We start from the raw sequence: 26,595 nt of genomic DNA on the forward strand, positions 1-26,595 counted from the left end.
GAATCATTGTTATACAGCTAAACCACCAACATGACCATGCATTTGAGTCTTAAAACATTAATTTAGACTTTTGTTTTTTCCTCATGCATCTCAAGCTATTCGTATCAGAAATTTCTGCCACAGGTATACGACAGAGCACCCCAGACTAAATTCCATTCATTTCCATTGTATTAGTATCAACAGAGGACTGAGATGGATGTCTCAAAATGTGTGCACATAAAACCAAAAATATCTCCATGAAATAGTTTTTTTTCTTCTGTAATTTTGGGTGAATTGGCCCTTTAAAAAAAACCCCATAGGTCATATTTCCAGCAGTTTTAACACCAGAAACGGTGGCAAAAGACAAATATTTTTGCACACTACTGTCGAAGTCCTGCAACTTCCTGCTTCAGCTGAAATATCATAGATATCCAGCACATAGCTTTTTAACATTAACAGGGTATTTATTATGCATGTGTGATTCTAACTTTTGTATATAGGAGACGTGACCAAATATAAACTCTACACTGAGTAATCTGGGGTTTATTGCACCAACTACCTACAAAGTAATAATCAGTTTTGCTTCATATGAATCTTTGAGGTGGAAATGTTCAAATACTTTGGCAACAGTACCCAAATGAACTGAGCGGCAGAAAGATCCTTGAAATGCTTAAAAACAAAAATGTTGGAAAAGAATCATTTAAAAACCACAATCTTTAACGGCAACACTATATATGCAGTTTTACAAATGGAAGAAATATGCATGTCTACTTTCTGGTAATTTTTCACTGTTTACTTGATGAAGAAAATGGAAATCTATGTTACTTGCATCCTCAAGGTAATGAAACAGCTCTGAGATATCAAAATCAAAAAGTGATGTTATCTCACATTAAAATGCATAAAAGATTAGCAAAAGCCTTAGCTTGTATGTACCCCTTTGTAAGTACATTTATTGCATTGTAACCTTATAATAAAGGGGCTACATATGTCTATACTCTGAGTTTCAATTGGATGCTGGATTTTTTGCATGACCATACAGTTAATAAAAATCATACATTTAAAACTGTTTGTTTGGATGGTTGTTCTTCATAGCTTTGTTATTACTGTAAAATGAAAGAGTATTTAATAAAAATAGCATTTCAATACTGCTCTGTTTTCTCTCATTGCAATTTTAAATATTCTTGTGTGGGGCAATAAAATATTAAATAGTCTAATACTCAAATGCTGTGCTTTATTATATTTTGCTGGGGAAATGGGGATTTATTTGCTGAGGTATTGTTTTATAATCTACTGCATTTCAATATCACTACATTTTCATATATTTTAACAACATTCTGAATATTGACTAATTGCAATGAAAAACAAATTATTGGTTTTGTTTTACTCACACAAAGTTGCCCTATGTCCAATGCATTGAGTGTTTAACCTATTTTACATATTTTGTTTGTTTTTTTACCAAGAGAGAAAACAAATCTTCATTTTCAACCATGTTTTCCAGCCCTATTTAGAAAAGATATTACATATCAGAGGTAGAAAAATATTTTATACTGAAAATATTTGTTTGCAGTTGAAAGTTAGTTATCCTTTTCATTTTATCTACCGTAGAACATTCTTTTGTTGTTGCTGCAGTTCTGCCTCTCACCACGACGAGGCGCCAAAGACAAATTCAGCCAAAGCTGAGCCGCAGGCAGCATTTCTCAGTCAAACAGGGTTAGGGTTAGCAGCCAGGCTATCTTTTTTTTTTGGCTTAAAAGGAGGTAAAGGTTTCAGCTTTTGAATGAGTGTTTTCATACCTGTGATTTATGATGACCTCTTCTCTCCATCATTCAGGTAGGACATGGTTTCTCCTGTGGTGACTCACATTAGGCATGCCAGTGGAAATTAAATCCTCCAAACACGAGGATTGTTACAAACAAAACCTCACAGGTGTTTTTACTTGTCGATGTCGACTTCTGCTCCATACTAATGCCTGCATATCATATGGTAAAGTTTACCATGTGTAGTAGCTCATCTTTAAATCTAAATTTCTCGGGGGGGTTTTCAAGCTGAGATGTCATAGTTTTTGTATGTTAGTTTGTAATTTAACATTTTAAAAAATGACCTACACAATTAAAATCATATATAATTGACAGCTCGGAGTTCATAGTTTACATTGCACACAGTCTCAGCTGTCACATCTAATAACAGTTAAAATATTTTGTAGCCTAAATGAGTCATGTTTGTGGCTGGATTGAACTGTTTTTAGTTTTATTTGTAAATAATATCAGGTTTAATTACCTTCAACTATGGATAGTGATGGCATAAACTGTTATAAATCCGTTTTGATAAATTGATACATTATTAGTTCTTCCACCCTCACAGGAATATCACAGGAGACTGAAGCAGAGATCTATGAAGACCAGTCAGTCACATTAAGTGATAACAACGGTAGGTTAGCCTCGGGTATGCAGGGGTTATACAGGCTACTGTATGTACATTAGAGCTTCATTTAGTATATTTCAGTTAATACAATTTGATCCATTGCAGCTAAGTAATTATAATGGTTCAGACTAAAATAAAACTTGTTTTAAAGCAAATTCTGCATATGCACGGCTCTAAAAAGAGCTTGAAATGACATGAAGTGCAACAACAGTTTTTTGCTTTTTTACACAAATTTTAATTTTCAAATGATCCTCAATTTTCACTGTCTTTTTTGGATGTTTTGTGTTTGTGTATTGTTTTGTTTGATTTCACCAAACACAAGAAAAAGGACCACACAGTTCTCTTGATGAATTTTAATTACATCAAATGGATTTATGTAAAAGTGGAAAAGGAGGAAAACACTGGGTCTCATCATCACAGCAACAGATATCTGCACATGTTCTGCATTCACCGGACAGGTTACAGGTCACCTATACTCCAGATAGTTCATATACAGAAAGAGTGCCATTACTGAGCAGGATGGGAAGTGATAAATGAGATGATTTGGTATGATCTATGATGATATATGATTCAAGCTAAGATGTACAGTACTGTATGTAGGGTTGGTTTCAGGGTGTCTCTGTGGTGGCATGAGCCATGGCTGCCAACTGTCATATAGGTGACCTGGAACACTCCAGTCATCAGTCTCTCTCTCTATCTTTCTCTCTCTCTCTCTCAGATCATACAACCTTCACTCATGATTGGCAGCCAATCACACAGCTATCATGGCTTCCCGTCCAAGTCATTTTGGCAAGTAAAATCCCCACAAAGCAGTGTCCTCCTCTTTGATTGGATAGAGGGAGTGGGGGTGATTGACTGATTGGCTGATTGATTGCTCCATGCAGATTGTGATTCATCAGGCTGATAGCAGGTTGAGTTGGAGATGTTTGAGTCGTCATGCTTTGAAAATGTTCTGTGCGAGCCGGACTGTACATAGTCTTTGCTTGTGCTTGCTGCCCCGTGAGAAAAAGATTCATCCTTCGGGCAGAAGAAGGTCCAGCTGACTTCTTAAAAGTTGCACAGAAAGACCCAAAGTGGAGTCATCAGAGTCTGGTTTAAGACCGCCCTTTTGGCTGTTGTGTGAACGTTGGCACTTTAATCTTAATCTGTAGAGACTAGTGCACATCTAGCAGTCCGTCACACTGAAGGACAAATGGCAGTGCAATCTGCCACAGCAGTCTTTATAGAAAAAAAAAAGCGATCACTGCAACATTTTTTAGAGTATTCTTTTGTCATTTCCTTGATTCAAGGAAGAAAAACAAAACAGAGAAGGAAGCCACTTTTCTCTACTGAAGTGTCCTGGATTTAAAAACAAAAGAGGGGAAGTAAGGGAAATTGGGATATACAATCTTTTCTCACTGTAGACGGTCTCAGCAGAGTAACTCTACTAGGCTTCAGACACACAGCTCCAAGGCCACCTTTCTCTCTGAGTCCCAGGCAAGCAAAGAAGAGTAGAAAGATTAAGAAAAGAAAGAAAAACAGATTAGAAAAATAACATAAAAACACAAAAGGAAAAAAGGAGGGGAAAAAAGAGAGAAACAAGATTAAAAGTCAGAAATTGTATAATTTAAGACAGTCATGAATGACAGGAGACAGAGGGAAGCAGCCAGCCTGGATCTACATGCATTGTCAAGGGAAGGAGAAGGGGGAAGGATTTCAGCGCTACACCGAAGCCATGCAGTATTACGGCAACAGTATGAAGCCTGGAAACGGCCATGTTTTTTCACCACTCAGCAGTCACCTTTACGAACAACACGAGGAGCGTCGTGGAGGGAGAGACGAGGTGCTGGAGTTGTAGGACTCAAGCAGGCAAAGCATTCAACCACTGGTGGTAAAATCAACCCGTACGCCATGCAGACCGGGGTCTCATCAGGCTCTGAACAGACCTTTGGCACCACAGGGACAGCGGGGCGACGGACAGGACAGTGAGGGGGTGGGGGGCTTTGGGGTAACAGCTTAGAGAAGCAGGGAGAAGCAAGTGCACGGCAGGATGGACGACATCTGTTACACCATGTTTTAGGTTCCCATGGAGACAAGACCAAACCCCATCCCCTCCACCCCTCTTCCTCCCACTTGAGCAGCGCTCACTCACCACGCGTTCACAGCATGGTAGCAGACAGACGAGGGTGGGAGGGGGCTTTAGCAGCTTTGCTGCGGCTCCCCACTCCTGCTTTTTGACTTTCTGCCCTCCACATCTGTAGGACAAAGGCAATGTTTATGTTACATCTGCAGACAGCGACAAGAAAGTTCATACCTGCATATAATGTAGATTAATATAAATATAATGAGGAAACCTCAAAACAGCAACTACTGAGTACAAAAGCAGAAATAAATAAGGGTCTAGAGGTGGACAGGTCGACTAGTATTGGCACAATAAGCAGTGCTCGTCTTTGATTATAACTTAATAATGATTACAACAATCTGTACAAGATCCTGTCAGTCCAAAATACATTATTAAATATCCATTCTCAAGTTGTCGTGTGTTGGCATGTAAAGTTTCAAAATCCCACATGAAATGATGTAAGCTTCATTCACAAAACAATCTGACCTCTGCAAACTCTTTTCTACTTACTATAGTTACTCACTGTTTCACCAACTCTACCAACCCCCCCAACCCCCCACCCCCAATCATCATATTCCACTTTCACTGCACCAACTATACCCATCCTTTCAGCCCATTTTGGGAATGAAGCTTCATCATTTTGTCACCAGCCCATGAAGTCAGATCAGATCCACCAGATCAAAACCCATCATCAACAGAGCAAATGCTCCAGTTAATAAAAATAAAAGAAAATACAGAAAAAAGTGTCAAATGTACAAAAAAGTACACATCATCCATAGAAACAAAAAGAGGATACAAATGATATCCATTTTGATCACAGCAATCAAAATGAGCGTTTCCAAGCCATGCAGTTTAGTGGATAATGCAACTGAGTTAAAAGCAGTGAAAAAGACTCTCACCAATACATTGAAACATCAAAATAAACAGCAGGCGGAAAGCCGATCTATTATCTGACACATTGACAAACTTTAATTTGGGTTTGAAATGAACAAACTGATGCAGCTATGTCTGAGATTAAAGACATTCTGCTGCAGATTCACCGACTCTGCTGTGACTCGGTGCATTTCAGCAGCATGTGAATTTCAGTATTATATAAATCTTACTGTTAATTTAAGACTGAAGCTATAAACAGAAACATTAAGTCTCAACTGTGATGCATGAACCCAATACTGCAGATAATAGTCTGGTACAGTGTTAGCCAGAGAAACAGATTCGATGGTAAAACAATGATGGCAAAAAGGCTTTTGGACGGAAGAACATTCATCAAAATCCCACTTTAGAGAACAGAACAAGACAGAAAAAAAAGATCAGAAGTGGAGGTAACAAAAAAAAAAAAAAATCCACCATTCAGCACCATGGCAAACAGAAAAGAATGAAACAAAACCACCACACTGATAGATAGTGCTCTGATAAATACATGCAGAGGAGGAGGAGGATTCATTTCTCTATCGTCTCTTAAGTCACGTCTGGTAAAATAGATCAGCAAACCAGAACCTCCCTGTCATTCACACACACCCGTACTCGTACCACAGGGACTGGTTGTCCTCTGGGTTGAGAGACTGGTCCGAATCATTCACACAGTTGGGATCAACGCCCTCGTTATGCTCTTTCACACAGGCGGGACTGGATCTCGTTTGGCCGTTTGATTGGCTGTGAGGGGTCTGGTTTTGGGTGGAAATGTGGTTCGGGGTCGTAGGAGGGTGTGCTTTATTTGTAACAGGGGGCCCACTGATGTTGCTGACAAGGGTGGGGTTAAGAGACAGGAAGGGGAGGTTTTTGCCCGCTGACTCACTAAAGATGGAGTCCATGAACACCGACTCTACAGTGAAGGAGGGGCCAAGGAAAGACTCGAGGGTGGAGAGCTCAGGGTCCTCGAAGCTATGGCAAGGTAAGCTGAGTGACTTGGGCATGGGGATGGTTGTGGTAAGGGGTCCCTTTAGGTTGGTGCTGTTGGGGTGGTACTCACTGGGTGCAGCCTTGGTGGCCGCGACGGGAGGGGAGGCATCGACGGACACAGGCTGCCGGTTGTCCTTCGACAGCAGGTCATGGATGCTGGTGCGCCGTGTGGTGCCCTCTGCGGTGGAGATGACGCTGCTGGCCCGGGGCAGTGTGGAGGAAGCTGAATCCAGGCGTTCACAGACAGATGTGGCTTTGCCCTGCGCGGACAGGCTCGAGCGCATCGGGACGGAGCCTTTCACACGGGTGCTCTCCGCCTTCCTCAGGGTGGGGCGCCCTGGTTGTCCTGAAGATCTCGGCGGCCGATCAGACACCGATGTTGCTTTCCCACTGGCTGAGCGTAATATGCCCCGCCCCCTCGTGGAAGTGCGTTCTTTCTGCACATGCTCAGAAGAAGTGGAGAGGCGAGGAGAGTCTACTGTGAGGTTCTCCTGACTACCAGACTACAGAAGAGAGAGCAAACAACAAGAATCAAGTAGAGGACAACTAAAAACATCATTCTTTTGGGAGGGAGGGTGTGTTTTTATGTATTCTTAGGTATTTTGTGTGATTTCTATGTTTGTTGTCTTTGTGCCATGTATTGTGGTATTGCTGCTCTGACATTTTAAATTTCCCTTTGGGGATTAATAAAGTAAATCTATCCATCCACCTGTCCATATATTAACAGAAGATAGCATTTTTATTCCACCTTTATTGGTTTAACATTGAAAATCTTTAAAAGTGATTCATCATCAAAAGTTTCCTTTTATAATTTTTTTTTTGGGAACTGGGTTAATATCCATAAAAGTATCTACTGCATCTGCAGGGTTTAAATCAACAACACATAAAACATCACTGATAACTGAGTGCTCACCTCTGCAGGATCAATACCCTCATCCAGAAACTGCTGCAGGGACAGCACCTCGTTGCCCAGGGATTCTGTCTTCCTGATCTGGGTCTGGCTGGGGCTGCCTGCGCTGGTGGACGGGTCCAGGGACCTGCGCAGCTGCAGGGGGCTCTGATGGGAGGAGCGTGAGGAGGTGGGCTGCTGGACGGGGCTGCTGCCGCTGCTGGACCACACCTCCTGGTCCAAACTCAGACTGAACTCTCCGCTGCTCTCACTGTGAGGCCTGCTGAGACTGCCGTTCAATGTGCCTGAGGGAGGGGGGCAGATTATTAGATCGTAGGCCAAGTTTCCTGTTATTATTAGAAACAGCATTAGTATTGATCAAAAATCTCTTCTCCTACATTAATCAAATTAGGTCAATTTAAACGGATAAAATGTTTGTTCATGAAAAAATGACAGCAGCAAGTTAACCCTTAACATTTAAATCAGAAGAAACCCTCTTGAACAAATTCTCACAGGAGGACACATTAAAGCAGGTATCAGACAAGGTATAGAACAAAAGATAAAGAGAAGAGAAGAAGAATCTGGAGTGGTTAGTTGAGAGGAGGAGAAGGGAAGGGAAGATGGGGTTACAGGATGGTGGAGCATACCTTTGCCCTCCAGAGGAGAAGTGAGGTGGGAGTTATTGTTACTATTACTACTGGTGGTCCTGTTGCTATGGAGACTGGTGGGTCTCGAGGCTGGGTAAGGGACAAGAGGGAAAACACACACATACACACACACACACACACAAGCACTCACAGTTAGGATTAACATACACTTATGTCTATCCACACCAACATGCACTAACACAAGGAGTGACACGTAGGCACACGCTAACAGTTTGACAGCACGTCCCCTGCTGGGGCAGCAGATGGCACATGCCAGGCAGAGGGTTAGGAAGGGTGGATCAGTGCCAGGCTGGAGCCCCAATATGTCCAGTCAGAAAACAAAGAAACTACCAATAAAGAGCAGCAGGGATACCTAAATCTAAGGACCAATCCACCTTAGAGAAAAAGGAAGAACTGACAGATGCAACACTGAATAACAGGATGATGGAGTAAATTAGAAATTGAAAGAATAAATGGGATGCCTTGTGTTAAAAGAGGAGAAAGTAAGTGAGAGGGAAGAAAAGAAAGGGAAAGATTGGTGACAACGTGATCTTGCTCTTGCTTGTGTTTGTATGGACAGTTTCAGCTGGGCACCGTGAAATCAATTCAATCTGGTTTTCAGACTGGTGCCACCAAATTAGAATTTAAAATTAACCTTTACATCACTTATTAGATCAAAAATTTTGTCATGTCCAGGAAACCAGATCTTTGTGGACCAGAATGGGGTTCAGTGCAGAGTTGTAGTCACTTACTACAGATGCTACAGGGCACTCTGCACAGAGCGCTCAGCTCAACAGGAGAAGGATATTGAGCCAAAGAGCTGCTATACACCTGCAGGCCTGATGAAACACACACACAATGCGGCACACCCTAATTGTAACACATCACATGTTTGAAGGTTACATCATATTACTCTCGCTGTGTAACTCATGCAAAGTTTTGTGTTATTTAATGGTTAGATACCTAAAATGGAACAAAAAAATGTCATGGCAGCGAAAAAAAAAATCAATAGATATCTGAAACTTTCATTAATGACTTTACACAAAGTAATCTCTCTAAGAGTAGATGGCCTAATGGCTTCTACATTTTAAGTAATGTCCGGTGTGTGAGTGAGAGTGGAGAGCAGTTTCCTACAGACATTACAGAGGAAGCGCTGTGAAATGCGTCTGATGGATTGAACACTCACAAAGGTGTATTGGCTTGCATTTATGAGTGCATTCTGGGAATTCGGCAGCTAAGTAGAATCCAGGTTGGGCACTAACGCGAGCCAATATCCTGGAAAACCAATTTAATGACCTACTGAGACGATAGGTTACATATTTTGATGCAAAGTCATAGTGAGTAGTAAAACATAATGCATTCGCTTAAGTATAAGTGCTACCTGACTTAAGGTACAAATGCATTTAAACTAATAAAAAAAGTTTTTAAGGAGTGTTATAAGTGATGGCAACAGGGTGCAGACTGAGCTCAAGTACTAGGAATGTGTGTCAGTAGTTTGGTGGCTGTTTAACAACTGGGTCATCTACATTAGAGGCAGCACAGAACTGATGAATAGATGCCTGGCCACAGATTAACTGCCCTGGATAACGTCCTAAAGCCTGGAATAGAGTCAATCCTACTTTTGACAGAGGCTGATTTGTCTCTTGCTCTCCACTAAAATTGCTTTTCCAGCTGTAGATCAGGCTTAATCGAAGTGCAGGAAGGCAGCCCAAAGATTAGCAGTGGAGCTGATAAGGACATGACCTGCTTTTTTGGGGGGCTATTCAAACATTTTCCATTCCTTTTTTTTTTTCCTTTAAAAAAGGCCTTCAGATTCCAAGCTGGTTCTGAGAGGCTGCTGCAACTACCTGCCTTTTTCATTTGATGCATTTCAATCTGATGACATGTCTCATCTTACCTTGACTCTTGGGGTCATCTGATGAGCCAGCAACGTCTTCACAGGACACATTTTCTGTGGAGACAAAGAAGAGGGTGATGCTACAGCTGCTTTTTTCGCTCTGATCTGAACACACTTAAATATATGGTAAGTAAAACACCAACTGAAAAAAGAGAAAATGATAACATTAAATTCACACAAATAAAAGCAGCACCCTGACCTTTGACCTGAAGCCGAAGCTTGGCCCTGCTGTGGCCTGCAGTGGGCAGGGTGAGGGCGGCACAGTCGATTGCGTTTGTGGACAAAGCGAGCTCCTTCATGCGCTGCCCTCTGTGCCTGCTGCCACCTGTCATCCTGGCATCTCCGCCCTCAGCACCATCTAGGTTCTCAATGCTGCCCGCCCACTGAGCCCCAGGACCCCCCACCACTGCCATGGTCTGCAGCAGGTCGTTCATGGCTGGATGGACGGATAGAGGGAGGGAAATGAAGAAAAGAAAATTAAAACCTTGCAGATTTTATTACATCTCACCTCACTTCATGTAATGGCCCAGATTTGAATTCAAATGACTACAGATAACAAAACTGTTTTCTTTAACTTTATGTCAGAGACTGTTTGTATCCCTTTAAGACAAAAGGCTCAGATGAAAGCAAGAATTTAGGTCCTGCGGAGCTCAAGTTTCTAAAGATTGCTAATGTCTGAAACACCAGCAATCAATTGTAATCTATTATTTTCCAACTGTTTCTTGTCTACAGTGCTTCAATCTAACAGCCTCATAAAGAGCTACGCTCAACTCCCACAGTATGCATGGAAAGAGTTTTTGATAAGGACTTGGATCATAATTATTATCGATCTCATCATTCAATTATAAATTAATCTTGTAGAACACAGAAAAATCTAATATTTATACAAGTCAAGGCACATGCAGTCATACCGAAAAATATAAAAAATATATTCTCTAAAGTGCATAAAGATGGCAGCAGCATAGTTTTTCATGTTTCAGTCCCCTGTGGTTCATCTTAGCCAGGTATTTTTAAACAGGTGATCATCACCCTAAGATGCCACTGTCTTTATGCACTTCGTCTATTGAGCTGTATGCGACGGTAGAAGAAGCATGACGGCATGCAGAGCTGCACCAAGCTGCAGCAGCTGTACGGTGCACAAAAGATTAGAGCCAGAATCAGAGCGAGGCAAGTCCATGTCAGCAGAATAAGATCTGAAATGCAGCACGATGAAAGACAGAGAGAGAAAAAGAGAGAGAAAGAGAGAGGGAGGAAGAGACAGACGGAGAATAAAGGCTCCATTTCAAGTCCTCCATGGTGAATGCGGGTGGCAGTGATTTCTTTTTTTTTTCATGCTGTAATCAAAGATGGGAGCAAACACACCACAGGCGCATGAAAGGCAAGCCCGCAGTCTCTCCCAAATGCTCACTTTAACACACACACACACACACACACACACACACACACACACCGAGCCTTTCATTCAGTATACACAAACAAAATGAAACCACAGAGCACATGACAAAGCTGCCCGATAAGTTGCCCATTGCATACTGATTCCCACAATGACTACATTGAAAGATAAGCATTGGTAGGTGACAAAACCAAAAGAGATGAAAATCAACTACAAGAGGCAGATCTACAGAGAGAGAGAACTTTTTTTTCATGAGGTTAGTTCTAATTTCAGTCATTCATCTACTAATAGTGTGAACAAAGTGATCACTAGACTGGTGAGAGCTGAAAAAAAGCTAAGAGTAGATACTCTACAAGAGGGAGTGGAGGCGGCAGACATAGGGCGGAGGAGGTGATGGGAGGTTTACTAGGAAAAACTTACAAGGACCGGTCACCGATGTCACCAGATGTAGCATGGAGGTTTGTTAACAATGTGACAAAGTTTAAACTTGAAGCTTTGTTAAATCGTTGTGCAGATGTCTTAAATTTATTCCAACTCTGTCTTAAAATTAAATGGAAAAGAATCCCAAATCAAAGACTTTACACCTGAGCAGGTTTAAGAGCTGCAGCTGAAACCTAAAATCTCATACTGTCACACCCCCCCCTCCTCCCCCCTCCCCCCAACATCTGTGACCGTTCCTCTTTGTTTCTCCTAGTGTGGCGATGAGAGGGAGAGGAGGAGGCGGAGGAAGGCTAGCGTGGCGGCTATCGGAGGTCTTACACATGGAGCGCCGGTAGATGGCCTTGGCCTTGTCTTTGTCCTTGGATCTGTTCCTCATGAAAGGCAACCTTTTTATAGCTGTCAGAGCGCAGCCAGAGACAGACAGACAGACAGACAGGGGAGAGGGAGAGCGACAGAAAAAGCCCAAGGCAGGTGGAGGAAAAGAAAAACAAAAGAAAAAGGAGGGCAGAACAGAGGGATGTGGTTAACATTGTCACAAAGAGAGCCAGGGGAGAGATGCAGAGAGAGAGAGAGCTGAGCCCCTGGACACTCAACTGGACAACAGACAACAAATGCAAAAGACAAATCCGCTACAATATATCACTTAAGACAGATGAATCATGTTATTATGAAGCCTATTGGGTTTATCATAAAATCTGAGCTATTTCAAAGTATAAAAATACACTGAATATACTGTTAGAAATAGATTAGCAATGCTAGCACAAGTTAAAGGAGCTGGAAACACAAAAACACAGATTTTTGGTAAGAGGGTCTTTAATTTCCCCAGAGAGATAGTGTTCAGCTCCAATGATTTCTAGGAGCATTTTCAAGAAATGCTAGCAGTTCATGAAAAAAGTGGGTTTTTTTGTCCTCACTGATAAGACAGACAGACATACCTAAATTTTAAGGGCAGGCTTTTGTACAATAAGACACATTATGAAAACATAAAACACATAATGTAAATTCTCACACGCACTCTTCCTGCACACACACAAACACGCTTACTGTATGTACATGGTCATGAACGTTGTATTCTACATTTCTAGCTGATTTTAGAGCATTACATTCTGTACACGACAACGTAAGTGTCGACACATTAGCACACCTACATGAAACACACAGGATGAAAATATTAAAGGGTGCAATCAAAAGGGTGAAAAGGTCAAAGGGCAGATTAATGGTATCAGGAAGGACTACAGTGTTTTCAGAGACATAACCAAGAACGTTATCATTTATTATTGCATACTTGACTGTGTAAGGCCTCTATTTATGTTTTATAATTATGTTAGTTATTTGGTTGTTAAAAGACCTTTCTCTTTCACTGTATTTCCTGTAATAGTTTTTGGGGCTGGCCTTTCTTTGTTCATGTCGACCACGCACCTGGCCATCATTGGAGAAAAGGCTTTTAATTGACTACTGTCTTTTATTTGAAGAAATACAGTACTTCTATTTTAAGTAACTTTTAAAGTTTACTTGTAATGGACATTATTGCAGTCCTTATATGATCTGGCGTGAAAAATATACCAGCTTGCTTATACTGGCTGTAGCTTCTTGATTTTACAAAATACTTTAAATACTCATCATCTTAAAGCAAACAGCAAACCTACTTATCATTTAAAGATGTATACCAACCATCAATATAAATCCAAACTATCAAATAAAATAGGTATAATACCATCCTTTAGTCTTCCTACCAAATTCAGACAACCAGGATTTTAACACTCCTTACATTGACTGGAGGCGAGTCATGATGCATTGCACCTTTTAATAGTTATACAACTACATTAGAGGGTGTGTGTTACTTATTTACAGGTGAACTGCACAGATCAGCAGGTTGACATGACTGAGAGGTAAAGCTATGGACCCGTTCGAGGCAGACGTTTACAGTCAAACAGACCTAGGACAAAATATACTTGAAGCAATATTTGAACCACATGAGATGCACTTGATTCAGGTTGACACCTTAACACTGTTACAAATCACTAAACCCACAAACAGATATTGTTCTTAGGGTTAAAAATCAAGCGCCTCCTTAGTTGTTTCAAACACAAGAGATGCGTCTACTTTTTGAGCCAGGTCAGAGGTGGAGAGTCAACCTTATGGTGCTGCGCAACTCAACCGTAACCTCTAAGACAGCTGATTGACACAGACAATGGACTCACGAAAACATGCCCTGAGACACACGATAGTCGGGTCATAAACCCCGCCCACCCTACCCATCCGCAGCATACCATTGGTGGAACCCTGCCCTTGGGCTTGGGCATGGGGCTGCTGCCCTCTCCTCCCTTCCGCAGAAAGAGAGAGAGAGAGATGAAGAAGCACAGGAGCAGTTAGGGGGGTGGGGCATACAACCACACACACACAGGAGCAGTTAGTTTGGGGGAGGGGGGGGGCATTCAACCACACACACACACACACACACACCAGGTAGAAGTGTGTTTTGTGACATTGTGGGTATTCAAGTGTATGATTATGTGTCTGAATTTGATTATATGAGTATTCAGCATTAAATGGAACACGCTCGCAACCCTTTTGCTCAATTTTACATCTTCATTTCTGTATGAAACAATGTTTAAGTATGTGATCAAGCCTGCTGTATCTGTATATTTCTTGGATTGTAAGTATATATTGGCACAAGTTTTTTCCTCTGTGTGTGTTTGTGTGTATACGTGTTTCTTCTGTACTCACTGCTGCTCCTCTTTTGGTTGAGGGTGTCATCTAGCGAGTTGGAGCCAGAGCCTACAGAAGAGCTGTCCTGACTGTCTTGGGGAAAGATCAGGAATCCGTCTCCAATCTCTGAACGAGATGGAGTCAGCGTGAGTGAACGCATCCTCTCCCGACTCTTTGGCTTGATCAACTTCCTCATCTTCAGAGTGATCCAGTTGCCACGTCTACACAGACAACGCAGAGAAACCATTAGGAACAAGAAGACAACAGAAATAGAAATATTTTGAACTGATTTGTTCCATAATTTTCTTGAAGGCTTCATGTTACCCTCCACACTGATGACACTCAAGATAAAATGTTGCAGTATACAGCTGTTTAAAGCTCTGCAGACCATAAATATTTAATGGATCCCTTCCTGATGCAGCAGTGTGAGTGTTTTCTGCCATTTCCCTCGCCTCAGTCAGATAAGAGTCAACAAGCAAACAGAATTTTTAATGTCATGTTTGCTAAACTGATTTGTCTGAGTCACTCTGATTCACGTGGAGATGAATTTGCTCTTTACCTGCGTGGAGGTGAGGGGTCATAGAACTTATACTGGTCCATGATCTTCTCCTCCAGCTTCTCCTTCTGTCTCCTCAGCTCATTCAGCTTGTCTCTGATAGGCAGAAAAAGGGGGGGGGGAAAGGGAGAAAAGAAGAGAGACAAGTCTATATGTAATACTTGTGGATGTGTTTGCTGGCTGTTTTAAGTATACACATTCTCGGAAGTGAGGTGTAGTGTATGCTGAGAAAGTTGGTTACATGTATTGTCTCTGTTCTACATGGAAGAGGTCTTTGCTCTCCATGGTCTGCTCCAGCAGTGTGCGGTTCTGTAGCATCAGAGTCTGGATCTGGTCCAACAGGTGTCGATTCTCCTCCTCCAGGTTTCCTTTCAGCTGGCTCAACAACTGACGCACACAAATACAGATACAGTATATTAGAGACATGCTGAGACACCTGGCTCAACAACAAATATGATACATCCAAAACACAGCTGTCTTACATTAAAGGAATAAGTCAGCCAAAAGACAGTTGGCTCTGAAACCATATGATGTGGAAATCCCCAAGAGAGAAGAGAAGAGAAGAGAAGAGAAGAGAAGAGAAGAGAAGAGAAGAGAAGAGAAGAGAAGCCAAGCCTCCTCACCTCACACTGGTTGGTCAGCTTGGTGGAGGTGATGTCCAGCTGCTGGTACTGCTCCTTCAGTTTGGAGAACTCGGCCTCCAGCTTGGTCTGCTCCAGCGTGGCACTGTTCAGCTGGCTCTTTATGTTTTTATGCTCCAGCTGGAGATTTTCATTGTCCTTTACCAGCTGACGATATGTAGTGTTCAGTCTAAAGATGGAGCAGAACATGTGTTTGTAAAATGTGATTTTCTAAATTAAAAATACACTTAAGTTTATATTTAAGGAGAATTAACAGTTTATGTGTTTGCATAGTGTTTAAGAAAACAATACTGATAGTATAAGTAAGTATATCTGACCTATCATTTTCCTCTTTGAGCTGTTTGCAATTGTCAGCTGTGGCTTGATGAGTTTCGTTCTCCAATGCCATTTTTTCCTGCTGCTGCTTCAGATTTTTCTCCAGCTCCTCCAGCTCGCCCTTCCTCTGCAGAAGCTGCTTGTATCTGCACGCATACAAACACACAAACACATTGCAGACCAGTTCCATGAGTAATATTCAGCTTGACAGGAAATAATACAGCATACATATTCTATTTATCCCAAGGGATCTACCATTTCCTCTTAATTACTCGGCATGGTTTCTTTTGAGAGCTTTAATGTCACCCTCATAAAACAGTATACAAAAGGTCACAAGAGTGAGTCAAGTCATGAGTGAGATGTGAACTGTATTAAGCATGTGCTCATCCCATGCTCCTGCACCCCAACTCACTTGTCCTCCAGGTCCCTGTGCTGCTGCTCCAGACTCTTGTGGGAGCTCTTCAGGCCCCCATGTTTCCCGATCAGGGCTTCATATTCGACCGCTTGCCTCTCATGGAGCGCCGCCAGCTTCTCATGATCACGGAGGAGCAACTCATAGGTAGCCCTCAGCTCATCTTTCTCCTTCAGTGCTCCCTCCCTCTCGCCCTCCACGCTGCTCTGCTGGGTCTGCAGCTGGGCGTTCTGGGCCATGAGGGCTGCACTCTGCGAGCTAAGGGTGGAGTTCTCCACCTAAAGGAGGAAACAGAGGATAAAGGATGGAGATAGATTGAAAAGAAGAAAAGGTTTGTGGAATAATTTAGCAGAGGAAATGGTAGTTGCCATTTCAGTCTATAGGGGGCACTGTGTATTCATGTGGTTTGTTATGCCTTTGCTTTATTCTCCATCCACACTGGCAGGAACTCGTTTCTTTTCATGTTTCCTTTGTGGTCGAATTGGTTTCCTAGTCACAAATTCCTGTGAACTCATACTCTGACACACACAAACACATTCTGTCCAGGTGCAGACACACTTTCTGTACCTTTAAACAGAAGCAGCTTTTTACCTCCAGTACAAACACAGACATATAAACACCTGCCAACATGTGCTCTCACATACAAACAACCTACTTATCACATCAAGAGACATCTATGTACACACCCAGAAACAGCCAGAAGCTACTGTATGGTCAGTGTAAATCCTATAGCCTATAAGCTGGTTTTGAATCGCTGCCAAACAGGGAGTACAAGTCTAAATCCATAGCGGGGAGCAAAGCAGGCTGGCAAGGCAACTGTGCAAACAGGACTGAAGGGGGAGAGAAGGGGGATGGCTTCTTCTTCTGTTTTAGATGTAGAAGTATATGTTGTATTGTAAAGTCATACTTGAGGAGGCATTTTATCTTTTCCACTACATGATTTTATTAGGTACTATAATATCCCTGGTATAACAATATATTTCCTAAATATATATTGTCTTTATTTCTCCCACATACATGATACATAAACCTTTTTCCATCTTTTCATTTAATAATTAGAATTAAAGTTGATAATACTGATATTAGTCTATTATCTATTATATATTATCTATAAAAATGACATTTCTATTCGCTCATGAAAGTCCTGCAATATGATTGAAACAACAACAACAGAAATGGACTTTGAGATAAGATTGTTTTATCAAATGAAACGTAAGTTGATCAGGTCCTTTGCAGTGAAATAAGAAATGATGTGTGTGATATCTTGGTCTGCTTTACCTTCAGTTTGTTGCCGTGTCTGAATGTGTCTCGCACAGACTCTGTCTAGTTTCTAGTGTGTTGCAGATAATTATTGTGATAATATAAACTTGCTGAAATGTATTTAAGCGAGACACTTAATTGCACTGATTATCCGACAACCCCTGCATGCCCATGTTTCAGGTGTACATCACTGGACTGGTAGCTCTGCTCGATAGTTTAGGATGTGCAGGGGATTACCTGCAGTTTGGCGTTCTGCGTCTGTAGGGTTGTATTGTTCTCCTGTAAAGAAGCAGTCTGTCTCTGCACAGCCACTATCTGAGCCTGCAGGTTGGAGCTCTGAGTTTCCAGTTGTTTGAGCTGGCTCCTCAAGGCTGCCTTCTCAGCTTGGAGTGTGGCATTCTGGATGTCAGACATACACAAATAAATTCAGACAATTGCATAATTGTCCTGAGAAAGTCATAGAAGTCCTCTTACATTCCTGACAGTGTGTTAACTTACATTCCTCTCCACCTCAATGAGTCTGTCTTTGACTTTCAGCAGTTCCCTGGTGGCTTCATGACTCTCCTTTTCCCATTTACTGACAGCCTGAGGGTCTTCCCCTCCTCTAGGGGGCGAGCTCTGCACCATCCTCTCCTCCTCCTCCCTCTGACGCAGCCCCTCATAGTTTTTCTTCACCTAGAGAGAGAGAGACAGACAAATCAACACAGTGAAATAAGTGCTGCTCTTTCAGTACATTTAAGTGACTTCCTCCAACATAAATATCATGTCAATGCTAAGAATAAAATGCTGCAGCTGAGAGTAAGATACTGGAAAATTTCAAAATTAAAAAAGCAGACTACTGTACTAGATGGTAACATAAGAAATGGTTAAATAATAGCTGACAGATTCCATTATAGTTCACAGCTGAAACTCAAAGCATTAACAGATGCCTCATTTTTCCCCAGTGAAGAGCTTTAGATCAGATTTTGGTCAGCAAGTTCAAAACAAAAACACCCTTCAAAAGGGAAGCTGAAATCTTCTCCTCCACTCTCTCACAGACTCCTGCTGCCTCATGAATAGATAAACTGCTGATAGAAGTGGAAGAGTGGCTGAATAAATAATGTATTGGCCCTGAGTTGCCCTCAGTATTTAGAGTGTTTCTCATGTTTTAGACTACAGAGGGAAGATTTCAGGACAGATTGTTCTCAAGTGTTCTCAATGACCTGGCAGACTGGTGTTTTGGCTTCATGGGATGTGTTTTTATATCAGGCTTCTGTGTTGTGGTTGTGGCTAAGCATCTGTATGTAACACAGCCAAAAATAATTGTTTGTTTGTGTATTTCGATGTTTTTAAGTATGGATTTCTGCATGTGTGTGTTACTGACCGTCTTGAGCTCCTGGCGAAGTTGTTGGTTGAGGTTAGAGGACTCCTGCAGCCTGGCCTCTAGGGCGGCGATCTTCTCCTCCTTAATCTCCAAAGAGGACTTCAGAGTCGACTCCAATTTGGTTTCCAGGAGCCTAAACCTGAAATTAAGTCAAGTTAGCACTGTGTGTGTGTGTGTGTGTCCAGTCTAGAGTGTGATCACACATATATAACAAGTACAGATAAATTATTATCATCATAGCCACAGTATAACAAAGCCAAATGACTTCTTGCTAAGAGCGTAGGTAGGTGGGGAGATTTTGGCTCAGAAATCTCACACAGGGATGATTTTGTAGTAAACTCTAATTAATTAAAACAGCACCTAATCTAATTTGAGCCACAGGCCTGATTTATTTGATTCCCAATTGTAATTATCATTTTAAATTATTGTGATCCCAAGATGATATATTAAGTTCTTATTTGGGTCCCAGGATGAAACACTTTTAAGAGCAATAACGGAATAGTAAATATTCTGGCTTGTGTGCGACTGTTTGTTTTGTTTTTGTGAGGTGATACCTGTCGTCTGAGCCCTCGTCATGCAGGAGTCTTTCCTTATTCAGTCCAATCTTCTCCAACTCGTGGGTCAGTTTCTCCAGATCGTTATTCATCTGCTGAGTCCGCAGCTTCTCGCTTACCAGTTCCTACACACACACACACACACACACACACACACACACACACACACACACACACACACACACACACACACACACACACACACACACACACACACACACACACTTTGAGTAACTCTGAGACACTCATTTAGTCATCCACCAGTAACCGCTATAGGTTACTGGTGGATGACAGACCTTCAGATCCAAGATGACAGACCTTCAGATCCAATCCATTTTAATGAAAAACATCAACACAGAATAATGTACTTCTGTCAGAGGTATCAGTGAAATAATCCCTTTTTCTGATTTCATAAGCAAAATAAAGAAAGTAGGGTTAAACAGACTTTTGCTACAGTGTAACTTTTTGTAAGTGTAAGTGGTGAAAAACAAAAAACAGAATCAGCCACTAATATTCTTTTTATTCATGTTTCCTTTTGTTCTCTGCATACATTTGGTTTTTATGTGCCTGGGTTTTGAGACTCATTAAACACCATACACAGGATGATTTCAATAAAATCCCACTAAAACTGAATTTTGTACAACAGTGTTATAAAAAGCTGACAGCATTTCTTTCTAGTCAGTTTTTTTTAAATAACTTAAATAACACATGTTCCACACTTCCAGCAATTACAAAGGATTACAATAGTTTCATCTGGAAGCAGGTAAAACTCTGACAGTGTGCTTACCTCTCTGAGTGTGATGAGGGTCTTCTTATCAATGTTGGCCAGTTTAACCAGCTCCTTGTTTTCTCTCTCCAAGTCTTTTACTCTGGTGCAGGAGTCCCTGAAGAAGATCATCTCCTTGCCCATGGTCCGATTCTCTTTCTCCAAGCAGGTGATCCGCTGGTTGCTGTCCTCCAGCTTGGAGTCGCGGATCTCGGCCTGCTGCCTCAGACGCTTGTTCTCCTTCTCCAGAAGCTTCTTGTCTTTCTCCAGTTGGGAGCTTTCCTGCTCCAAAGTCTTGTTCTGAGGGATAACAGGGCATAATGGAGAGCAGATGGGTAAAACAGCATTTGATGAGATTACTTTTAGTCTAAATGCCCTGTAAATACATGTTTGGCTAAAAGTGGACACAGATTAACTCAAAGGACCAAAAAAAAAAAATCACTTTTGATAAATAATCTTGGATAATCCAACTCTGCTGGGAAAAATGCTGTAATTTTATCAGCATCAACTAAAAATGGCCATGCTACTCCAGTATCCAGTAGCAACAGGGCAGGTCTGACATAAAGTACAACCAAGAAATCTGTGTAGAAGAGAAATCTGCGCTTGATTCAAGAGAACTTCATGTGGATTAGAGCTGCAATGATCAGGTGCTTAATTGATAAATTGACTGAAATTAACTCAGCAACTCTTTTGATAATTAGTCAAACATCTGATAGTTCTGGGTTCTCAAATGTAAGACATTGCTGCTTTTCTTGATTATTATAGTAACTTCAGTGGTTCGTCAGAGAAGAAGACCACCTTGTGCTCTAGCATATTGTAATGGGAAACAGTCAATGATTTATGGACCTAACTTTAATCCAGAAAATATTTGCAGATTAATTCGATAATGAAAGTAATCGTTCATAGCAGCCCTTAGGAGGATACATAAAATAAATCCAGTAATATGACAGTGGTATGTGATGGTACTGTTAGAGCAGAATCAATCTTTTACTTTTCTCCCTAAGAGACTTCTGAATCAGTCCATTCCCCAAAAGCCACTGATGCTGTGTCAGTCGTACACCTAAAGCAATGTCACCCAGGAGATTTTGAGCCAAAAATTGCTCCAATTTCTAAACATTGTCTCAGTCATCAGATTCTTCAGGGTATTTTTTTCAGCAGCACAGGTGATTATTGCCTCTGAATGAATGTATGAGAAACTGAGGATTCCTTTTGCCTACCTCCTGCTCCAGCTGTTCCAAGCGTTTACTGGAGATCTTGAGCTCCTCCAGGTTGCGTTGGAGGGTTTGATTCTCAGTCTCCACCTCTTGCAGCTCTGCCTCTAACTGCTGGATCTTCTTGCTGCTGTTCTCTAAAGCCTTCTGCAAGCGCTGGTTCTCCGTATCTAGGCCCTGGTAACTCACCTGGGAGAGGAATAGCAAGATTAGGATATTAAAAGCATCCATGAACTAGTTGTGCTGCTCCCTGATGCCATTATATGCTAGATCCCCTAGTTGTCTCTATTAAGGACCAAGTAACTCACTGATAAGCCCCATGACACTAATAAAACTGTATAATACATTTTAGCTGTGTCTCATCATATGACCAGCATTCCTAAAGTCTTACTTCTAATCTCTCAGTTTTCTTGGAGGAGGCCTTGAGGAGCTCCAGGCTGCGCTTCAGCTGGCTCCTTTCACTCTCCAGCTCCCTGTTCTCGACTTCCAGCTGAATGGCCTTGGCCCCAGCTGATCGGAGGCTCTCAGCCGAGCGCCGGAGGTCCAGGTTCTCCTGCTCCAACTGAGCATTTTCCTTTTCCAGAGCCTCCAGCTGGAAGGCCATGTTCTTTAGACTGTCTAGCTTCTTCTTCAGACGACGGCCCTCTGTCTCCAGATCAGTGTTCTCCTTCTCTAACGAAGACACCTACACAGAGTGATGGTTGATGGGGTCAAAAAAAAGTATTATTAGAAAATGCATTCATTACTAAATACACTTAATCATTACATATACTGTCGTCATATCTGATCCCAAACTACTTGCAGTGAAAATCTCTCTCTTTCTCTCAGGCAGAAAACAAAATTTACAGCACCTTTTCACACGTGATTCCTAGACTGGCAACTTTCTTCTGCAGACTCTCGTTGTCCCTCTCCAGCTTCTGCATCAGAATTTCCAACTCCTCTGCTCTCTCACCTTTCTCCTTCATCACCTCAAGCTCCTTACCTACATTAAAAAAACAAAACAAAAACAAAGCATGCTTACAAACAACTAGTTTGTAAAGACATCAAAATACTGTTTCACTGTTTAATACACTACTCACGTAGTTGTTTCCTTTCAAACTCCATCTTATTGAGTTTGGCAGTTGTCTCACAGATAGATTCGTGGAGAACACGATTCTCTTTCTCCACATCCTTGACCCGGGCCTCGGCTCCCACCTGGCAGCGCTGACGCAGGGACGACACAGTCTGACCTAGGTGTTTGTTCTCCTGCTCCAGACCCTTCAGCTGTAGAACAGACAGAGTTTCAATGCATTCAATTCATGTTGAATCTAAATGATTTAACTTTAAAGCAGTAAGCCACATGGCACTTCATAGGTTGATTTTATTAAATAAAGTCTGCACCAGTATTACTCAGGTAGGCCATTTCCCAAAGAATTCATTGATCATCTGGACTGATGAAAAAGAGTTTAATGTTCCATAATTATTTGTTCTGTGACTTAATATGAAAGGATCCAAACTTGCTGTGATTAAAGTGAAATTGGTTGTATGAGCTCATGCTCGACTCATGCCCGACTGCATCTGGGCCACAGAGTGCCAGAAATCTCCGTAGTCAATAAAACATAGCGGTAGTTCTACTTAATAGTTTTTTTGAGCCAAATGCAAATCAATTGCACAAAAATTACTCTCAAGAAAACTCAATATAGACTTTAGTAAATTACACAGCTTAGTTGTGTTATTTTGTCAGAGCTTCCTGGAATCAATGATGGCTTTTGTGGAGAGCAGCCTGTATGACGCACAGTCTCAAAGCTTAGTTTGTCTGAGAGTGTTGGTGATTCTGACTATATGCTTGCAATGTTACCTGTATGTTAAATCACATGAAAACTTGTTGTGAGTTGTCTGTAATGTAGAATTCAGGAAAAATGGCATGCAAGCAATTGTCACTCATTTATACTTAAAGATCCCCTGAGGACATGTACTTAGAATTATAAAGATATTCTAATTTGAACAATAATGTGTGTCTGATACATTTTTTCAACAAAAAAGTGTAAACCACTTTAAAATCCTTAAAATGACATCTACTCCTTCATCCTCATTAAAAATGCAGTACTCTATGAATATGTAAATATATGCATGGTGGCACAGCAATGCAGCAGCTTGTCTGGCTCCTGGTTATGGTGTTAAGACTGTTAGGGACTCGTCTCTTAACGTGAGTAAGTGTGCAGATAACACACCCAGTGCAACTAGCCAAGAGCGTACAGCCCGACCAAACTTCTAAACACTGTCAACAAATTTCCCACCTCACCTCCACAAAAGCTCAGAGCAGACTGGTGTAGCAGACTACAACAGCTCAGAGGAAAGAGAAAGCAGTGTGGAGGCAGAAAATGGGTTAGTGGGCTAGTCTGTTAGCCAAGCTACATGCTAAGTCAGACCAAGCTAGCCACTACATCACTCTTTCTGGTCAATGTTCGCTCACTGGATAACAAAATGGATCGGCTGAGGCTTAGCATTCATCAAGAGATGAAGAACTGGTGTTTTTTTCCCATGATGGACACTTGGTTAAACAGCATAATATGCTGGACAATATGCTGCATATAATTATCTCTGATTATAAACGATTGGTGTTTTAGATTTGTGATGTAGGAAATCCTACCTGACTGAATCAGTGTTTTTGAGACTGTCCTTGGTATACTGTAGTTTCAAAGCGGAAATGCTCAACCATGGCGTTAACCATTTATTTCACTACTGATATGTCTAGCAGTTGAAAAACACCACATGAACTAGTTGACAAGATGAAAATTTGAAGGGAGTATTTAATATGTAATACTTAAACACTGTGATACACGTAAATATTGTTTAAAATGATGACTATCTGGTTTTGGGATACACTTTACAAATTGAATTGCGTGTGTGTGTGTGTGTGTGTGTGTGTGTGTGTGTGTGTGTGTGTGTGTGTGTGTGTGTGTGTGTGTGTACCTGTCTCTCAGAGTTTTCTCTGAGTGATTCAAGAGTCTTCTCCAGTAAAGCCTTCTCTTTCATCAGGTCAGTACTGAGAGATTCAGCACTGCGGAGTGACTCTCTGTCTGCAGTCAGTTCACTCTCCAGCTGCCCCAACTGCACACAAACATACATGTGAAAATATGGCTAAATTAACATTTTCAAAACAATTTTGACTGGGTTTCTAGTGAGGTGTCTTTGATGGTGGAAATATAATGGTTGAAATGATAAACAATTATAGAACCGTTTTCCCCTTCAGTTACACCAATATGTTGAATTGGAGATGAATACACTCTATGTTGCAGGATCACCTGTATTTTGATAGCTTTACTATCAAGGCCAGTGTATAATTCTGTGAGTCACCCTGTGATTCTCAATCACACAGAATTTGGTGCTGTAATTTATCCATGATACAAACATCACCTCATCCTGTCGCAACTCATGGACACACACAATTTAATATATACACAAAGACAAACACAATTAATGAGACTATTTCTGTTGTTTGAGTCTACCAGCAGATGCATTCACATTTTAATGTGTTTTGGTTCCAAGTTGCCCAGAAATAAATTTCTCACTCTTTGTGGCAGAAAAACACAATTTCATGCTTTTTATTCAGGGGGCACAGAAAGAGGCTTATGTTTCTGAAAATAGCTCTGAGACATCTCTTAGCAAAGGGCATTTAAGTGTCAAAGACAGGGAAAGAAAAGGCAATGTAGGCCTGCCTGGATTTACAACTTTTCTTTCATCCTGCTATCCAACCCTCTTTCAAAACTCTCTCTTTCTTTCCCTTTTTATTTCTAGTTGTCACTGTGTGAAAGGGTCTAAGGCAAGTGTTAGGGTGATATATTGTGTAGCGCTGTTTCAATATGCTAATCTTGTACTGACCCTGCTGAGGGGCAGAAACTGAGAAGTTGCGGAGTGTTCTGAAACAGATACAGCTCAGTTAATCTGTCTGAATGTTATTTCCATCAGTCACAGAACTTTGGTCACTTTACGTACTACAGGAATGTTCTAGCCTACAGATGGAAACTATCAAAAATATTCATCCACACAACATTCCTTATTATTCTATTATCTAATGGCTTCCTTAGTAAATTAAGTAACTTCTCATGGCGCACAACTTCAGACAGTCTATAAATATGTATACAACAAAGAGCCAGAGAAGAGTTATCAAGTTTATAAAGTTGTGATTTAATTTATACTATTGATTTGCAATGATAACAGGCAGCATTTGTAAGAAGTAATTGGGAGATCATCAAAAGTAAATTAGAGCATTGGACCAAGAATGGAGCCCTTACGTACCCCACAAGGTATGGTATTCGGAACATTCTTTTGGCCTGTTCCATCCCTGCTATCCATGATATTTAATCAAATTATTTGAAAACATTATCTTGTTGACCATATCTAGATGATTTGACAGGCATGAAGTCATGATAAACTGTGTCAAAAGCTTTTAAGAGATGTAGAAGTATATTTGTTGTTTGAGTTCAGTCATTACAACAAACAAGCAATTACTTAGAACTGTAAACTTGCCCTCAATTCTTACCCAACCAAAAACAGTTACTTACTTTCTGGTTCAGTTTCTGGTTTTCCTGACTGGCTTTGCTCAGTTTTGTCGCAACGTCCTGACTGGCTGCTCCTCTGAGCTCCTCCACTGTCTTCAGCAAGGTCTGGTTGTCTTTCTCCAACTTCAACAGGCGGCTGGAAGTGAGCTCGTTCACCTCCTCACCCAGAGACTTCTGAGGGACTGGGACAATGACAACAAGAACACGTGGATTACACATCAATGTTTTATCAAATATAAACAAACAATCCACAATTCTGTTCATATTTTTGGTGTTCCAAGTCAAAAACCAAAAATGAAGAGACACAAATTACTATAAAAGTCATGAGGATTACAATAAGTCAATCAAAAATGAATGAATGCAAAGCCCTGTGGTCTAACTTTATGGTCTTAAAGCTTTTAAGTGCCATTTTAACAAACTACCCACCACACAAAGTCTTTATCCAGATCCCTGGCTAGTTAAACCTCTTAACAGCTTTAATAGTCCAAACGCACAGCTTATCCTTCAGGAGCCACTGAATATTAATTACAGGTCTTAACCAAGTGGAAAGAAAACCCAGTGGAGACTGGCAAACACTGAAGGGCCATGGGGATGATGCCAGGA

General features: G+C 41.3%; 1 protein-coding gene across 1 annotated transcript in view; it reads right to left on the minus strand.

Moving 5' to 3' along the window:
• Window positions 1-6,006: 6,006 nt before the first annotated feature.
• Window positions 6,007-26,595, minus strand: part of ccdc88ab (coiled-coil domain containing 88Ab) — a 63,243-nt gene continuing 42,654 nt past the window's right edge. Inside the window, exons 13-36 of the mRNA XM_053332727.1 lie at window positions 25,996-26,174; window positions 24,404-24,541; window positions 22,531-22,714; window positions 22,303-22,433; window positions 21,843-22,136; window positions 21,458-21,640; window positions 20,262-20,540; window positions 19,475-19,599; window positions 18,921-19,059; window positions 18,056-18,232; window positions 17,795-17,956; window positions 16,298-16,575; window positions 15,888-16,031; window positions 15,553-15,739; window positions 15,171-15,316; window positions 14,933-15,025; window positions 14,392-14,594; window positions 13,680-13,685; window positions 11,983-12,060; window positions 10,030-10,266; window positions 9,831-9,884; window positions 7,934-8,023; window positions 7,311-7,591; window positions 6,007-6,900 (exon numbers count right to left, since the gene is read on the minus strand). Of these exons, the coding sequence (XP_053188702.1) occupies window positions 6,007-6,900; window positions 7,311-7,591; window positions 7,934-8,023; window positions 9,831-9,884; window positions 10,030-10,266; window positions 11,983-12,060; window positions 13,680-13,685; window positions 14,392-14,594; window positions 14,933-15,025; window positions 15,171-15,316; window positions 15,553-15,739; window positions 15,888-16,031; window positions 16,298-16,575; window positions 17,795-17,956; window positions 18,056-18,232; window positions 18,921-19,059; window positions 19,475-19,599; window positions 20,262-20,540; window positions 21,458-21,640; window positions 21,843-22,136; window positions 22,303-22,433; window positions 22,531-22,714; window positions 24,404-24,541; window positions 25,996-26,174 (4,682 nt within the window). The remainder of the gene's footprint in view (window positions 6,901-7,310; window positions 7,592-7,933; window positions 8,024-9,830; window positions 9,885-10,029; window positions 10,267-11,982; window positions 12,061-13,679; window positions 13,686-14,391; window positions 14,595-14,932; window positions 15,026-15,170; window positions 15,317-15,552; window positions 15,740-15,887; window positions 16,032-16,297; window positions 16,576-17,794; window positions 17,957-18,055; window positions 18,233-18,920; window positions 19,060-19,474; window positions 19,600-20,261; window positions 20,541-21,457; window positions 21,641-21,842; window positions 22,137-22,302; window positions 22,434-22,530; window positions 22,715-24,403; window positions 24,542-25,995; window positions 26,175-26,595) is intronic.

The sequence above is a fragment of the Scomber japonicus genome, chromosome 14, assembly GCF_027409825.1.
Source record: "Scomber japonicus isolate fScoJap1 chromosome 14, fScoJap1.pri, whole genome shotgun sequence".
Taxonomy (NCBI): domain Eukaryota; kingdom Metazoa; phylum Chordata; class Actinopteri; order Scombriformes; family Scombridae; genus Scomber; species Scomber japonicus.